Source organism: Acinonyx jubatus, chromosome X (assembly GCF_027475565.1).
Source record: "Acinonyx jubatus isolate Ajub_Pintada_27869175 chromosome X, VMU_Ajub_asm_v1.0, whole genome shotgun sequence".
In the NCBI taxonomy this organism is placed as follows: Eukaryota; Metazoa; Chordata; class Mammalia; order Carnivora; family Felidae; genus Acinonyx; species Acinonyx jubatus.
The window spans coordinates 98,018,313-98,036,549 of NC_069389.1; the positions used below are offsets into that span (position 1 = coordinate 98,018,313).

At 46.7% G+C, this 18,237-nt stretch overlaps 1 protein-coding gene across 7 annotated transcripts in view; it reads left to right on the forward strand.

The window, feature by feature from the left end:
- Nucleotides 1-18,237, forward strand: part of GRIA3 (glutamate ionotropic receptor AMPA type subunit 3) — a 265,856-nt gene that overhangs the window by 1,263 nt on the left and 246,356 nt on the right. For all 7 annotated transcript variants that reach the window (XR_003418428.2, XM_027054336.2, XM_027054334.2 and 4 more), the window contains one exon: nt 894-1,052. Coding sequence is in view for 6 of the 7 variants with exons in the window: in XM_027054336.2 (XP_026910137.1) it covers nt 894-1,052 (159 nt within the window). In the remaining variant the exon portion in view is untranslated. The remainder of the gene's footprint in view (nt 1-893; nt 1,053-18,237) is intronic.

An 18,237-nucleotide genomic window follows, 5' to 3' on the forward strand; every position in this document is an offset into this window, starting at 1 on the left:
GGGGCGAAGAGTCGCGGCTTTTCGGCTGGCTGCTCTGGACTTTGCCATGGCGTGCGTGCCGCGGCTGGAAGTTGTCCCAGGGTGATGCCGCCTGTCTGGCCGCGCCAGGGCGCCCCGTCCCGCCTGTCCGCCTCCCGGAGACCGACCGGCGCTAGGGGAGCTGGAAGCCCACCCTGGAGCGCCCGGACCCCGGGCGGCCGCCGGGGCCGGTGGCGGATGGGGTAGGAGGCGGGGGCTGAGGCGAGGAGCGGGCGGCGAAGTCACGCAGACCACGAATTCATGAATTGCCGCTGTGTCTGGCTGGAGCCCGGCTCCTGGGCGCTGGGAGAGAGTTCTCTCGGCTTCTGTCTTGGATTTACAAGTCCGGAAGTTAGAATTGTTGCCATTACTGAACCAGACCCCTGTATTGTCCTGGGGGAGGGGGGGGGATGGCTATGGGGAACAGGACGGGGCAGCACGGGGAATGGAATTGTTTTTCTTCCCAATCCTTCCCGTTGCACCAGGAAAAGATGAACCAGCTTGTGGAGATGGGCGTCGGGGTAGGAGGTGGGGCGGGGGGGAGAGAAGTGGAGAGGAAGCTACTGCCTGAGAAAAAACCAAGTCCCGATGTTGGTTCCGTCGTCCGACTCCAAAGCAGCCCCTTCTCCCGTCTGTCCCCTTTCCCCCTTCTCCCAGCCTCTTCTTCTCCTCTTCAAGTCAGGAGGAAAACCAGGTTTCTCTTGGCCAAAATTTGAGTTCACAAGAGTCTAGAAAGACACACAGGTTGAAAATCAATAATCACCGCACAGCCCGGTACCATTGAGAGATATCGCCTGTCTGTAGCGCTCCCCAATTTCTAACCGGTCCTGGGGGGGGGGGTGCACAAGCCAAATCTCGGTTCCTTTTGCTTATAGGTGGACTTTTCATGAGAAACACGGTGCAGGAGCACAGCGCTTTCCGCTTTGCCGTGCAGTTATACAACACCAACCAGAACACCACGGAGAAGCCCTTCCATTTGAATTACCACGTAGATCACTTGGATTCTTCCAATAGTTTTTCTGTGACTAATGCTTGTAAGTAGATCTGCTTTTCCTCCCTTTGGGACCTTGGGGACCGCATTTGTATTTTGCTTGTGGGACTTGGGGTCTGCGTGTGTGCTGGGGGTGGTGGTGATTGCCTCAGTAGGCGTTGTCCGGGCCCTAGTCAATCCAGGTTTCATGCGACCTAAATCAACTCCATAGGATCCTGCTGAGGGACTTGAGGTAGGGCACAAAACTCTGTTGTGAATAATGTCAGATGCGAAAGTTTTATTCCCCCCCCCCAAACTGGCGTTCCCTCCTCCACACCCTCCCCCTCCCCTCTTTAGGCTGGAAAAATAAAGAAAAAATAGCATGGCTGTTCAGGGAGATTTCTTCAGATGGGATGAAAATTAAAAGAAACCTCTTGATTGAGTTAATTCAGGATGTACATTACTTGACTGTTAAAGCTAGAGCCTGGCTGTAGGAACGAGCTGAATTTGACAATCGCCTAATATTTAGGAGCCAAATATGAGAAATTCTGCAAACAAGTGACCTTGAGGCACAGATCAGGCTGGGTTCCCTGGCCTCTTTCTGTCCTATAATATCACCTCTCTTACTGTGAGAGCTCTGATAGGAACTGATAAGACAACAAACTCATTACAAGTGATGAACGCCTGGCAAACGGAGGGGAAGGGAGAAGACAGTGCTCAGCTTACTATTTGGAAAGCTACTTCTGTCTCCCCTAGTGTTGTTCACCCCCTGATTCTTAAGGCCCACACAGTTCTGAGAGCAAAAGGTGGAGGGGGCATACAGCTGAAAACCTGAATATGAAAAGGGAGGAATTTCATCAGCCCCAAAGCTGTTTCTGAAATATCTAGCTGTGCTCTGTGATTGTCCCTCTGGAAAGGGGACATTTTGAGAGGCAAAACCATGGGATCCCAAATGACCAATAGCCTGTTGGACACAGTTTTTTTCTTGAATGGAATGTTTTATGGGAAAGACTGATGGTTCTTCATCTAAGCTGATTTTACAAAGTTTTCACAACAGTGAGGCTGATGATGGCATAAATATGTTTTGCTTTTATGGCTGGCGTAGTTTGGCATTTGGAATTTTTGAATTTTATTTTAAGAGAGAAATGGTATTTGGTTGGTTGGGTGAAACTTTGTATATAACTTCCTTCAAATTCTTGTGTCTCAAAGGATGTGTCGCTTCCAAAAACTGTTGTAAGGGTCACCAAGGGCACAGGTTCCTTGGGTTTGAAGACTTAGGTCAAGGGGATGGGGTGAGGTACTTTGAAGACATGTGACACTTATCAGCTTTAAGAAAATTTTAGCTGAAGGTACAGATCCTTATATGAACATGTTCTGAGATACTCTGTATTTGACATTCATTGGCTTTCCGACATTGACAAAAATAGGAACTTATTAATTCCAGCTAAGTGTGAAAGTTACAAAATGTCTGTCTATACTTTGCATCTTATTTCAGTAATCCCAGCCTGTCGCTACAGCACTTACAACACACATCTGACTCTTAATCCTGCAGCACTGTGATCTTGTCAAGAGGCTGAATCTCAAATGCAGCTTCCTAAGTATCAATTAGAACAGATTTAAAGCCAAATACATAAAACTAGCAGGATTTACTATTAATAATGAATAATATTTACTTCAACTCACTTTAGTGTCTTTCCACTGATGAGAACTGGGATAAGAGTGCCAATTGACTTCTTAGGAATGATTGATTTCCAAGGTTTTTGGTCCTGTTTTTCTATGGTCCAATCAGATTGACACCCACCTGCCAAAGGCCATGGAACCCTACCAGGGAGCAATAATGAAGTGATCCTTGCCCTGTGAACAGCTCGGTTTGAGAACAATCTAGGCACTAATTCATATTCATATCAGTGTCAGGTGCATTGATGTCTTAACCTCTCAGGCAATAAAGGAACAACCATGGGGTAGGAAAAGAAACAGAGTGACCCCCGTAGCCCCCAAATCCACAGCACTTCCGTTTATAAGCTTACAAGGCTAGGTTATGTGGGATAGTGGGTGTGGCTCACTGGACAACAAGAAAGACAAAACAAAAAAGTGACCTTGCTCTTAGTTATGCCAAATACACATATATGCACACAAAGACACACACACAGGAGAAATATCCAGAAACCAGTGATGTGTACCCAGCTGCCTGTTGCACTCTCAGACTTTACAGCTCAGAAGACAGAGGAGGAAAGCTACCATCTTCTCTGGTCCCTGAAACAGTTCCTCTCTGAATGTCACAATCATTGAATGGGGGCCAGATCTCAAAGCTGTCTCCGGGCAGCTGCTGCCTAGAAGCTTAGTATGAGAAAGAGGACTAGTCCAACCACAGGCAGATAGTCTCTGAATGCTGAAAACAAGCATTTCAAGGGGTCTTGGAATCTCTGGAGGTGTATCTCATCCCCCCCCCCCCCAGCCCTGGCCTGTGGCCTTAATTGTTCTTTTTCTCAAGGAAATAGAAATACTGGCATAACAATACTAGTTCAGTATTGCCTGCCAGGGACCCCAGGTTCCAGTCTTCCAACTGACTGCACTATTGTACGGAGGAGAAACCCCTAGCTTTTTTATCCTGCCCCTTCCTGGAGACCTAGGAAGAATTGAAGTAAATCCCTGATGAGTCCAAATCTGGTCAGTCACCTCTCCTATCTGGTTCACTATGGAACAGGATGGCAAAAATTAAAGGAACTTGTCCCTGTCCCCATTCAGAATTCCTAGTTTCAGCCTATCCTAGCACTAGAATTGATTTCTTCCCATGATAGTCCCTTCATCCCCAATCGTTGGTCAGGCACACACTTTCAAGGGCAGAGGTATACAGGTAAACAAACACTCAGAGAATAAACAAAGGGTAATGTTTTCTGGATGTGTCCCTCCTCTCCTCTCTCCCTCTGCATCCCCTCCCCCAATGTTTCCAGGAGGCTTCCTTGCAATGAGTCCCAGGCATCAGTTAAAGACTATTCTTCACCAGTAACCAATTTTTTTTTTGCACCACCCCCAAGAGGTTTACTTAAGACAGACTCCAACTTTGCTCTATGTCTTAAGAGGCCAATAAAAGCCTCTTTGATTTTGAAGGGTGGTTCATTTGGGGTCTCAGTTCAGAGGTGAATTGAAGTGTATACAAGAGCCTCCTCTGTTTTGGAGAACATGTTCCCATTTCATAGGAATTCATCGAGTTTGCAGTCTTATTTTTCAGTTTAGCTAGATGACCCCAGAAAGAGGGATGGTGTGAAAATCATGATTTGAGGATACGTGCATTCAAACGCACAGACAGGGGCACCCTCACACCCAATCAGTATATATGAAAAGAGATGTGCACACACATTGTAAGTTACATGTCTGTTCTTTAAAAACCAAATTTGATCGTTCTAGGGCTTTGGGGGATGTGGTAATACCAAGGGAGGGCCACGTCTCATTTGCGTAGCTTTGCTGCCCCGGATCCTCGGAACCGCCCCCGATTCCCTTGAAGTCCCCTCCTGTGTCTTGCTGCTGTGCACTTGTGGTGTGCTCCACACGACATCGCCCCAGCCTCTGCAGTGTCAGCTCATTAGCACACAGATCTCATATTCCCTCTCCGCACTGTCATTGCAAAAATTGCTGTTGTACACCTTTACAGCCAACAAATGTGCTCGTGGATTACGCACTGTTTGCAAGAAGCAAGGAAAAGGCAAATGTAACCTTAAAGGTTATTCACCACAGAATTGTGCTCTAAACGCATTGGCTTAAATAAAAATCTGTTGATGGAGGCGCAATAGTGATAGTGGGACTTGGGAGCGCAGGCTCTAATGGAGCCCCAGGCAAAATCCCTTTGGCTGCCTAAATCTAACTCATCAGCTGCAAATTTTTATTCCATTAATTTTTTCTCCCCAAGCCCTGTGAAATATACCTGCTGAGAGCATGCTCCTTTCATAACTGAGCGCGTTTCGCTACCAAGTGTACTTAGCTGAGACAGGTTTCCGTCTCTTTGCCCACAGAGTCACAATCTAATTATCTAATTATTCTAATTGCCAGGATCCATTTAACTGTTTAGGTCCGTTTGGGAAGGCAATGTGTCCCCTGATCTGATTCTCTGCTCTTTGGTGGGGTCTGTTTTGTTTTTGTGTTGGTCTTTATTCTCTGGAACCAGGGTGAAGACCTGCTCCAGTCCTCAAACAGATCTTCATTATACTAACCAACGTCGACCGCTCCAGCTCTACCTCCCACCCCTACCTAGTTCCCCCTCTTTGCTGCTGTCCCTGTCCTCTGTCTGCTGGCCAGTCTTCAGTAAGCTCACTGGCTTAGCTCACCTCTCCGCCCCTCTGGCCAGCTGGCTTAGCCCACTGAAGCACGGAGAGGTCGCCTCCGTGGTGCCAGTCAAAGACTTAAGTCACCTTCTCACAAGGTTTATTATGGGTTTTTTTTTTTAATCTATTTTTTATGTGGAGAGGAGGGAGGAAGGTGATGCTGTTCATTTGGGCCATAAAAATAGATGGCAATCAGCAGGCTGTAAAGGTGAGTTTCCAGCAAAGTGTACCACCTCCCCTAGAAGGCAGCTTCCTGTTGATCTACCAAGTGGGGGCGGGGGGACGGACAGGAAGCGTTTAAGAGGAAAGAACAAAGAAAACTATTGTTCTCTCTCTGCGCTCACAGCCAAAGGAGCCACGGGTTTTCTTCCTCTCAGCAAATTTAACTTTTTTCCTTAAAATGAAAACTAGTTTTCCACATCCCCCACTTCGGCCTCTAGCTGAGGTTTCTTTAAACCTGCATTTCCATCCCCAGCTCCCCAAGATGGAATGAGAATAGTGGAGGGCTGGTTGGGATTTTTATTCTCTGTTTTTGGCTCCTGGTGTATTTGTTTCAAGATGTCATTATTATGGGTAGGCAGAGGTGATTGGCTGCTTTTATTTTAACAGACTGGAAAATAAATGAAGCCACCCAAGCGTTGTTATCAGTCTTCTTTTGTGGATAAGAGATTTGTCATTTTTATATGGTGGGTTAAAGGATTAAAAGACAGCATGGATTTTCAGAGAGGGCCAGAATTTTAGAAGATAGAATTCGTAACTTTGGGGGAGAGCGTAAACATGCTTGTCCAGATGATTTAACTTTGAACTTCTTAGCCTGAGACTACAGAGCTATCTGAAGGGCCTTTCACACAACTTTCTGTCTTCTCTGAGGGTCGGGAATATATCTACCTACTTTTACCTGGTCCGTTACAGTAAATCCCATGTTGAGTTTGTTCCTCTGGCTTTCATACTTTGGATCTGATTAGACAAAATGTCCGCAGGAGGGTGCAGTTAAAACCCTAGGTGGGGGCGCTGGGTGTTCTTCAGCCAGAGCGTAGGAGTTGTGCAGACGCAAAAGGAACCCCCTGCTCGGGAAGTGTCTGGGCTCCAGACGTAGAGCTACAAATAGCCTCAGCCTGTGTGTGGGATGAGCCTTGAGCTAGGGCAGCACCCCCCCCCCCCCCGAAAAGGGGTTAGTACTTAGCAAAAGGTGAACACAAGACCGAATTTGTCCTGTTTCACACTTCTGCCTTTTCTTCTCTTGCCATAATCTCCCCATCCTGCTCTGTGTGCCTAGCCCACCCCATTTTGCCAGTCCCCGGGTGGGCCCTGATTCTGGCAGCCCATCCCCAATAAACTTACCTAGCGACTGTTCTCTGCTCCGGACTTTTCCAGACCCAATGCTCCTTCTCTGTCAGAATATCTCTGTTCTTGATCCATCCTGTTCAGGGCCTGTACTCTAGGGGTGACAGCATTTTATCTAATACAGGAATCTAGCTGAAAGTGGCTGATGAGGGGTTAGTATACCTAACAGGGGAATATTGGCTGTAAAACCAGAGACTATGGGAACCATAATGCCTCAGTTTCGAGGAACGAAAGATACTCACATGGGCGTGTTTCTGGACATGATGCACGGGGTGGCTGTTCACTCTACCCAAAGCGAAGATCAGCTGGCCCTGGTCATGGAAGACCTATGTGCAGACTTGCACATAGTAGGTTCGGTGTAAGTACACCCATGGCACGGGGCAGGCGCAGCTTCAGCATGTTGAACTTGGCCTTGGGGAGCAGCCACGGTTCGTAAGGATTCGTTTTATTAAAGAAGTAAATATATATAGCCTTTTTCATGTCAACCATACCTCAATTAAATGGTCTGAAAAAGGGTAAACTTTTTATATGTACTACCAAAAGAAAAAAAAAAGGAGGCTGCTGTAGAATCCAAAGGTGCCTGCGTGGGCACGGCCAGGAGATGTGCCCGCATGAAACGGAGGTCCGAGGAGGGGAGAGAGGTGGTGAGGAGGCCGAAAAGTCTCATCCTGCAAGTTGCCTTTCCCTGGGATGGCAGGTGGAATGCCATGATTACACAGCAGCATCCCCCTCACAGACGGGAAGTGGTAGCTCTGGAGGGAGGTGGAGAGGAAATACAGCGGGTAATGACCCCTTAACCCTGTGACACACGGTTCGGTCTAGAACAGCACTTCTCAACCTTTCGTGTATGCACCAGTCACCTGGGAATCTTGCTAAAATGAAGCTCTTGATTCAGTAGTAGGTCCCCGGTGGGGTCCTCTAAGAATTCGCGTTTCTAGCAGACTCCGAGGGAATGCCAATGCTGCCGGGACTCAAACCACTTTGAGTAAAAAGAGACCAGAGCAGGGAGACTGTGATTACCCAAGAAAAAAGGGTCTGGCAGACAAGCTCTTACTCAGATCTGTTCCTCTTTGCCTTCCAAAGAAGGTTCTGTAAGGGACGCAGCTGGCCCATTCTGGCTCCGGGATGTCCCTATCATACTCCCAACAACCCTGTGTCCGTTTCAGCCATGTCTATAGGCGGCAGGATTAGATGTCTGATGAGAGCGTCTACATAGAGTTGCTTTTTGTGGGGATTTGGAAGATACTGGAAGGCAGGCTGAGAGAGGAGACAGCTCATGAGCCAGGATGACAGAGTCTTGGCTCCTTGCCACACCCCGAAGTGTCCCTTTTAAGAAGCAACCTGCCCGAGAGAGTTAAGGTTGGCATGCAGTTACAACTGCCTTTCCACTTTGCTTCTCTGGGTCTGCTCTTCAGCTGTCTGACTTCCTTCAACGGGGTGAGAATCCAGAAGTACACCACAACCCGAATTCTGCCCGGTTCCCTAACAACTTGAAAAATCGACTTCATTTTTGAGGCTGGTGCAAGACCACATGGCGAGGTAGAGGGCAGGAAAGGGAAGTGATGTCACTTTCCAACATATCTAAGCTGAGGGCTGTTCCAGGGAAGTCACAGGAAGCTTACTCAGTGTCATTTGAAGACTGCCAAATTTTACCCCAAATATTGCCCCCCTTCAGCAGTCTGCCATTAGTCTGAAATTCCACAAATTCATTCGTTTGCGTCACTGCACTTAGGCCTGTGCAAGCATACTATCTCAAAGTGAATGACTTAAATCCTTATCAGCCATTAGTATTTCAACCAGAATTCTTTGATCAGGTTACCACCTATTATTACCTGGCAGAATCCTTAGAGGAGGTTTTCCGAGACAGATAAGTGAACCAAAACAAGGCTCCTTCCCAAGAAAGTGGGGCATCAAATGGATGGTGGGCATTCAGGGGGCACTGAGATAGTCTTGAAGATGAGGAAAAGTCCCTCAAATACACTTCACCTATTTTGCAACATTTGACTTTCTCCATGGATAAATTCTGGTAGTTTACTCCCTAAGATTTTTTAGTTGCCTTTGACCCTTCAAGTCGCACCCTTTTGATAGTGGTGGGTCTGTCGTCTCTTTCACGAATGGTTGTTTGCTGCAACAGATGATCTCAGCCTCTAGATTCCCCACAATTACTGTGGGATATTTTCGGAAGTAAAACCAGTTTGTGATGAGGGATGGTGAGGATTTTAAAAACCCTTTTAAAAATGCTGCAATCAAAAATAGTTCCCTTTCAATTATCCATGATTGGCTGATCTACCTTGCCAATTACTCATTGCAACGGGGGCCTCATTCTTGCAGCTGCCCAGAAAGGGATCAGGCTACCAGCAATGAATGAGACAGGAAGGGATCCGAACCCAGCTTGCAGAGGAGTAATTGTGCCCACGTGGGTGTGGGTCTCTGAGTGGGTGAACACCTTTATACATGTAAGGTAGAAAGGCTGCCAACATCCACAGTCAGCCAGAACCGGTTACAGATTCTCAAATATTCTTCTATTTCATGATTTCCAAAGCTACTTGTTGGTTAGCTTAAAACAGTATTTCTTGAGTTGGACCACTTGCATCAGAATCACCAGAGATGCTTTTTAAACATACGGTTTGCTAGGTCACATTCCAGATGTTTTAAATTAGAAAATATGAGGATAGGCCTTTTTTAAAAAACAAAACAAAACAAAACACAAGCTCTATGGGTGATTCTAAAGGACACTCAGTTTGGGAATCACTAGTTTAATTAGCCCTCGTAGCATAAACAGAGACCTATGGATTCAGATAGCACATTTGTTGAGGACCCACTAAGCACCAGGCTCTTAGGTTCAGGCACGTTCACATACGTTACTTCTGTGAGTAAGTGAGGGGCTGTTGGCCCACGCAAGCGTTAGCGAGAGGCTCTTGGGTTGGAAATCCAAACTTGAAAGGACTCCAACTAGCCTCAAGTCACGGTCTCTGAGGTAAACAAAGCAAAACTGCTCTTTGCAATGGTTTTCTTTTTGACAGTGCTGCTTCTCTTCTTTGCTTGTTAGCTCACGACTGGTCCTTAGCCGTCCCATAAACTAGATGTCATGGCAGATGCCAGCCCGTGTGTTCAAAAGCAGATGTACCGCGGTTTATATGTTATTCATTGTGCTATCCTTGCTATCAACAAATCTAAAACCAGGGCTATCATTACACTAATAATAATAACTATCATTCACGGAACCCATACATGGGACTACATGTCCCATGTAGACGACATGGCATTAAGCCTTCTACCTGCCTGACCTCATGGAATCATCACGACATTGCTAGAAAGGAGATACTCTCACCTTCATTTTAGCGAAGAGGAATCAGGTGGTTCACAGTCTACATAAGCAACTGGCTTCAGGTGACACAGGTAGCTAATTAGTGAAGCCAGGATTCTAGCCGAGGTATTTCTGCCTCTGGAGTCTGGACTCCATTTCAGCTGGGGTGGGAACCTCAGATGATTACAGGGGCCAGGTGGATGGCACAAATGTGTAAATTGGGCCAGGTGTGGCATGGTGGGGCCTGTGGCAATCTGGACAGTCCATGTCCCTACCTGAAGACGCTCCTATCCAATTTTTTAAAAAGCTGGGGACCAGCAAAACTGGGCAAAGGTGAGTCTCTGCCCCCTGCACTACACTATCCCCCTTCCTCTAGCTCCAAAGTTATTCGTTGAGGGAAGTTCTATTAACTCATAGTTAAAAGTACTGAGAAAACCAGGAGCACCTGGGTGGCTCAGTTAAGCGTCCAAATTAGCTCAGGTCATGATCTCAGTGCGTGAGTTCAAGCCCCACAGCGGGCTCTGTGCTGATGGCTCAGAGCCCGGAGCCTGCTTCGTTCTGTGTCTCCCTCTCTCTCTCTCTGCCCCTCCCTCACTCGCTCATGCTCTCTGTCTCTCTCTCTCTCTCTCTCTCTCTGTCTCTCTCAAAAATAAATAACAAGACATTAAAATTTTTTTTAAAAAAGGTACTGAGAAATCCAGAAAATCTCTTTCTCACAAAAAACCTAGTTGACCATCTCCTCTTAGCGTGACGTCAAGATACCTCAATATGCCAGAACTTTCTCTCTTCTGTGCACATACTTACGGTCCTATGTGCATATACTGTATATCCAGTGGCCTTTCACGGTTGACCAACCTTGACTAACCTTCCTCCAGGCAATGCTGAGGCCTGCAGCAAGAGCAGATAGCTCGCGCAGGGTCATTGCCAAGTGCTCCGCCGGTCAGAAAGGCACTCCGCCGGTCAGGAGGTGCTATAGGGGAAACGGCTTAGATTCTGCCAATGCAAATCCCAGGTCCACAAACGGGAGGTCACCGGGTCAAGTGGGGCTCTGCCAACAATCACCCAGCGTAGGAGCTTCCCATACACCCCAAGACAGAGGCTTGCTAACTTTAGACCTGGGTCCAAACTAGAGACGTATAGTTCGTTGTGTGGAGCCGTAAATTGACCTAAGCCAATCAGGTCACTCAAATCATTAGGTATGTTTTGTCGGATATCCGTAGCTTGCAATAGTTAGAGCGAGCGCTATAGGTCTTCTCCCCATAACCTCACTATCAGATTTAAAAGTAAGCCTCAGACAAAATTCTGTTTCTCATTAAAATAATAGCAGGCAGGCATAAAAATAATTGGACAGCCTCTTCTGTAGGCTCAGTCAAGTCCAGCTGCCTCTCCTGTTAGGTGCTCCAACAGCACCTTGCACGGAGGTTCACCTGGGGCAGACAAACAATATTCTAGTGGTGGGTTGCAGGTACCCAAGAATCCTCATTAGCGGCTGCCCCCAGGACTACTTATGAATTAAGTCCAGGGTACCATTTGTAAGGAAGAACACTATAGAGCTTGTTAGATTCTTATGTCTTCTTTCTGCTGGTTTGGGAACACCTCTGCCATATTTCTAGCCGATCAACATGTATTGAACACCACTGAGGTCACCAATGAGAAATTTAATGTTAATTTTAAAAGCCTCTGGTGTTCATTAGAGATAAAGATACCCGAAGTGCTTGTAGAACTACTTCTTGACTGGAATTTTCAAATGCTAGATAACCACACCTGCACTGTGTATTTTCCGGTAAGAGTAACTGACCCCCTTAAGGGTGTAGACTCAGACTAAATAGCCCACATCTACACCACACAATTGATGTTGAAGTCTTATAGAGTAAATTACGGAAAACCTAACATTTGAGATACCATATTTCTTATGGCCCTTGGAAAGGAGTGTATGCTGTAGGGGGATTAACAGTGTAACTCTCGGGTTGTGCTTTTTATCATTGGTAAAATGGGGAGGTTCTTCTGGATGATCTCTAAGGAGGCTTCCATTTTTGACATCCTATCATTCAGTCTTGTCTAATTTCTAGAAATTAGTCACAGGCTTCTAGTCACAGTCTCACTGACATTTCTTACCTAGGTAGGATCATCCAGAATGAAGCCCCTCAAATTCTTTGTCTATATCTAGAAATTTCTCTTTATATTGATCTATTTTCTGGCTTTACAGTACTACCATAAAACTATTAAATCCTTGAACCCAAACCAATAGAACCAAAACCAGTGCTTCTAGCCAGTGGTGGCCTCTCCTTGCTTACCATCTCACCTCTTCCACTTACTAGCTGTGAGACCTTGGGGCAAGTTCACTTAACTCCGCTGTGCCTCAGATTTCCCGGTTATAAAATGGGGGTAGTAATAGTCTTCACCTCATAGGGTTGTGGAGAGTGTCAAAATGAGACACTTTGTAAGTCCACATAAAGTACTTCAAATAGTGCCTGGCATATACTGGATATTATTATTATCAACATAATCATGAGTTTAAAATCCTTTGAGCGTTTCGTCCTGAAAACAGAAACCTCTTATGACCTCGTGTCCCTTGACGGACCAGATTTCCTTCCTGAACAGCCACACCAGTCTGAGCCTTTCTATAGTGCTCAGCTCTTCCCAGAACCCAAAATTATGTTTTCCTGCCAAGAAAGCCATCACAGCACCCCTTCAGATCACTAGCCCCCCACCGTGACCCACTGCATCCCTCCACCACGCATCCGGACTTGCCTGTCCAGTGCGTCTCTGGGGAACGACAGCTACTCAGAGGCTCTGTGGTCAAAGAACTCAGAGATGCATTTTTCTGCATAATCTGCAGACTAAGGGTCCAAGGGAAGACCTGGAGTCTTTTTTCCCAAACGAATGGGATTCTTTGCCTCCGAGTCCATCTACTTCCAATCACAAAGATGAGTCACCCTTTCTGCTCTTTTGTGACAACGCGTTGTGCGAACAGGACACAAGTAGTCCCCCTGACTTTCCAAAGGCCCAGGAGGCATCCGTGAGTCTCTCAGAAGGAAATACGTGGGCCACTCTCCCAGGGGGCTGGTGCTTCAGCCAGGCCCTACAGCTTCTCTTAGACACGGGGCTGCCCACTGAGGGATTCAAGGAAAAGCAGCAAGGAACTGCTCAGGGCCTTCTTGGAGGGAGCCCCTTCATATCCTTGGGCACTGTTGGCCCATCGTTGGGTGAGATTTCTCCAAGGGTCTTAGAGACCAGAGCCCCAGGAACTGAGGAGAGAGGCCCTCCATACAGCCCTTTCTTTTCTAAAGCGGGCAGCGTCCTGGCACGCATGCATCATATTCCTCTTGTCATAGTCCTTCCTACTTCCTGGTGACACTTAGCATTTGCTAATCCTTTTAGCCTAATCCTTTTAGTCCCTTGCCATCCAGATGATGACAGCTCAGTGGTGACCCACTTCTGGCACATCTCTGAGTCTAGTCAGCCCTTTGAGTAAAGATCACTCAAAGCCCTTTGCGTCCACTTTGTGCACGGGTTCCTCAGGGTGCCCTTTGACCCCTTTGACCTCCTGGTTCCTGTCAGTCCCAACTTTTACTGTCCCCAGTTCTTCCCTCTACTGCCTGTAGATCTGTAAACCATGACGATAAAAAAACAACAACAGGAAAGTTGAGCTTGCCCCTGGGTAAAGAGACCCAGAGCTGCCAAGCTCTTCCTACACTCCCTGCCGGCCCTTGGAGCAAGGGGTTGCTGTTTCTCCCACTTTGTTTGGGAGCGACCAGAGGACAAAGAATGACTCCAAACTGGAATGCCTGCATTTGAATCTCACCTCTGTCTCTTACTAGTTATATGACCTTGGTAAAATTACTTACCCTTTCTGAACCTCACTTTCCTCATCTGTGAAATGAAGATGAATGTAACAGTAACTGCCTTATAAAGTTATTGGGAAGATTAACTGAGATCATCCATGTGAAACATTTAATGTGATGCCTGGCATCTAGTAAGTGTTCAATACATGGTAGCTGTTATTAACATGGAGCACTGCGGGGGTTGGTAAGTGGAAAGGAATAGGATTAGTCAAAACCAAACTGTGGAAGAGATTCTTTCCATCTGTGGCCATCCCTAAAGCCCTCCATACTCGTGTGTACCATCTGTGGGTCTGGAGCTGAAACCAGGCCTGATAGGGTCACTTTTGACTACTCACAGTGCTGCCTCAGGCATAGGGATTTGCTTTGGGGCAAAGCAGAGGAGAAAGAGTTGACTCGATGTCCCCAAAGCCAGCGCATACACACCATTAGGTGCCATCATGCCATCATTGCGTCGAATCATCCAGAAGGACATGACCCGTTCTGATTTTTTTTTTTTTTATCTGAACTAGATATGCTTGGGAAAAAGCAGCATGGATAGTAATATGATAACCTTGGCACTCGCTGGCTTGAAGGAAAGAACAACCTTTTGTCAAATGTAAAGTCTATTTTAGTGTGTTGAGAGTGGGAGAGTGGAAAAGTGGCTCCTGGAATCTCCACTTAGACGAGGAAGAATGTGGTGCCAGTTGAGCTCTCCCAGCTGTGATTTTTCTGAGTTCTTTTAATTAAGGGTGATGTGTGGATGGAAGTTTAGAGCATATCAGTTTGAGAGGCTGGATTTTCTTCTTTTGATGTTGCTTGCCTAAGTCAGACCAAAAATAGCAAAGGAAGGAGATATGGAAAAGGTTAAAAGAGAAATTTTGCTAATGTGATTTTCCAGCCTTTCAGCCTCCATGCTCTCCAGAGCAAAGGTTAACTAGCTAATTCCACAAGCACCGACTCACTAGAAAGGATCCTGCTGAGGACCACAAGGCATCGCAGTCCTCTTCCTGTCCTCTCTTCCTTTGTAATCTGAGGCTGATCTATCAGCATGGTGCCTCCAGCAGGCCCAAACCTGGGTGATGACCAAAAGCAATTTTTTCCCTTTATACCTCAGGGTGCCCTTGCCCTGCCTGCATCACCTCCCCTTCTCATTTCCTCTTCAAGCCAACTAACTGCTATGTGGCCTCGAGGCAGCACTGATCTTTTTTTCCCTGTCAGATGAGGAAACTGAGGAACAGAGACGCTAAGTGACTTTCCCAAGGTCACACAGCCAGTGGCTGGCTAAGCTGAGATTATAGTGTAGGTCTTCTAACTCTGGCACTTCTCTGGTCTGTCTTCCCAACATAATGCTCTCTCTTTTAACTTCCACCGCCACACAATGGTGTTATGTATGCAAATAACGACAGCCTTGTCTTTTTCAAATAGGTGGCAGAGAGGAAGGATAAACCCACCGCAAGCGAATCAGAAATGCAGGAAAGCATGCGTTTCGGGGGGCACGCTTAAGGGCATCTTCTATTTAGTGCCTCCAATGTTAAGCTGTCATTTTACCACCCTCCGATTTATAGTCAGGAATGAGCAAAACGAAGTCTTGCAGTCCCGTTATAGATCACGGGCTGTTGGAGATAGATCAGGTAGTTCTAGTGCAACTACCTCATTTTGTGGATGAGGAACGTGAGGTCAAGAAAGGAGAAGAGATTTGCCAAGGGTGATGCATGGCAGCTCCCTAGTGGTGGAAGCCAGCTAGGGGTCTAGACTGCCAGATTTCCAGTGTGGGGTCTCTGCCACCACGTTTTGCAACCTTACTGGCAGAGTGTTCTACTAAACCAACACCATTAAGTTTTATCACATTACCCTTTGCTGGTGTCTTTTTGCTCTAATTGTTTTATGTAAACAAGTCATATTAGCCCAACTAGATTTTTAAAGCATAAGGACATTTTTTATGATTATAGAAGTTAAAATTGAAAATTAATTCATGCTCACTGTAAAAAAGAAAAAAACCTCAAGAATATTGATAAGAAAAACCACTCAAGTAAAGTAAAAAACCACTCTGGGGCGCCTGGGTGGCTCAGTTGGTTGAGCGTCCAACTTCGGCTCAGGTCATGATCTCGCGGTTGGTGGGGTTGAGCCCCGCGTCGGGCTCTGTGCTGACAGCTCGGAGACTGGAGCCTGCTTCGGGCTCTGTGTCTCCCTCTCTCACTGCCCTTCCCCCAGTCATGCTCTGTCCCTGTTTCTCTCAAAAACAAATAAATATTAAAAATTTTTGTCAAAAGGAAAAAAATCACCCCAAACTTGGGTTTTACCATATATAGAGATTTGTATCCTGCCTTTTTACTTTGTATTACATTTTTCCAGACTCCTTACATGTTCTCCAACAATTTGTTTTTTTAATGTCTATAAATTTTTGTGTCATAGAGTGTCATTTTATGGCATATATACGCCGTGATTTATATAACCGTTACCTAGTCTTATGCATTTAGCCCGATACCCAATTCACTGAGCTTTACAATTGCACCTTGGTCTCCTGTAATAGCTCCGTCCTAGCCCAGGTGTGAACACACAGCAAATACTTAATAAATACTTGCTGACTGATTAGTTGCCTTGACCTTTCTGGAGGGATCATTATTCCTCCACCAGGTGGGACAGCCAGAGTGAGAACTTGACCTTCCATCCTCTTTAAGGTACGTGTTAAATAGCTCAAGACAGGCTGTATAGCAACGGTGCTTATGCTCAGAAGTCAGAGTCTGGGCACAAGTCTTGGACCTGTCACTTCCTGGTTGCATAGCCACGGGTGAGGAACTTAATCCCTCCAAGCCTCAGTTTTTCTGTCTGACAAATGGAGGAACTAGTAGCTCCCACCCCATAAGTGGTGGTAGAAAGTGATAAAATATGAAGAAAGCACTTGGTAGATGGTAAGGACTCAACAAATGTTAGTTGCCCTTAGGAGCATTATATCTGTCAGAGGAATAAAGCAGCAGACTCGGAGTCAGAATGCCTGGGTTCTTGTTCTATCTCTGCGTCTGTCCAGCCCTCTGATCTTGCGGAAGTCAGTTTATGCGTCCAGGTCTTAGTTTCTTCATCAACAAAATGGGGCTGATAATCCCCGAGCTGTGTACCTTACAGGGATTTTAAGAAGATCAAATGAGAGGGCGAATGTGGAAGTGTTTTGAAAACTATGACGTATGACCGCTAAGTATGGCAGCTCACGTGTCACGTGTGATTGCTGGTGGTGGGACTGGAGATGCAGAAGGGGTGAGAGACGAGGAGGAGCACTCCGAGCCTGGGGAGCGGTTTCCCAAAGGAGACCCGCCGCTGGAATAGGGACTGTTAGAGACACTCGGGACCCTAGAGATCATCTAGCCCAATGACTTAACGTTACACGTGAGAGAGAGTTTCAGAGAAGAGAGAGCCTGACGGCACTGAGCCAGTGGCAGAAACGAGACTAGAACCCAGTCTCCCGATTTCCTGAGCAGAGTCCTAAAGCAATCGCCGCAGCTCTTTCTTTATTGACCTTTGTCTCAAAGGGGGTCAGGAGAAAATGTGGTTATTTGGGGAATCCATGCAGGTGGGAGATGATTAGCTGGAGTTCCGTCGCAAGGACGAGCCACATCTGGCATAGCTCTGCTACATCTTTAAATGCCAACCTCATCCAGGTAAGGGACAGTAAAGGGGAAGGAAGGTGATGGGGGAGGGGGTCTCAGTCAGGTGAGGTGAGTGTGCCGTTCGGCTTGGCCAGATTCCCAAGGGACTTGTGTTGTTCCCAGCAATGACCGCCGCGGCAGATGGCCTTTCTCTGATTGTTAATATTTATCTTCGCGGTCAGTCCTCAGTTGTGTGTTTTTGGAAAACTTGGTAAAGCAGATGAAATTGCCAGTTGCTTGCAAATACAATGGCCAATTGTTTGAATGAAGTAAATTGATTACAGCCAGAGGACTATTCATTTCCCCCCGGCATGCATACAGCACTGCACCCCCTGAATTACGTCCCTCCAGGTACTCGGTAAATATATGTGTTGGCTACTTTCATGTTTACGCTATTTTAGCTGAGATGAGAGTACATAAACACTTCCATCTGACAACCTTTTCAAGTTCCACACCACAGAAGGTTATTTTAAAAAGAAACAAGAAAGGGGTTTTTCAATAGCAGACTCCAAAGGTGACTAAAAATGCTATCCAACAAGGCAGCCCGTTAAGAAATGTAGCGTGAAATGTGTCAATATGATAAACCCGAAAGAGGTCTCACTATTCTTAGCTTCAGAACTCTGGCCACCTTCCCCAGCCACCACTGTGGCCCGGGCAGAGGTCCATCAAGGATCACCCCGTACCCCAATCCCAAAGTGCCCCCCTCCCTCCCTTCAGCTGAAGGAGACCCCGTTGCCAGAGGCAACTCACCGTCACCCTGCCCTCGGCACAGCTCCTGCAGAGAGGGTCTCCCTGCCTTGGCCGGGAAGCGCTGAGGGAA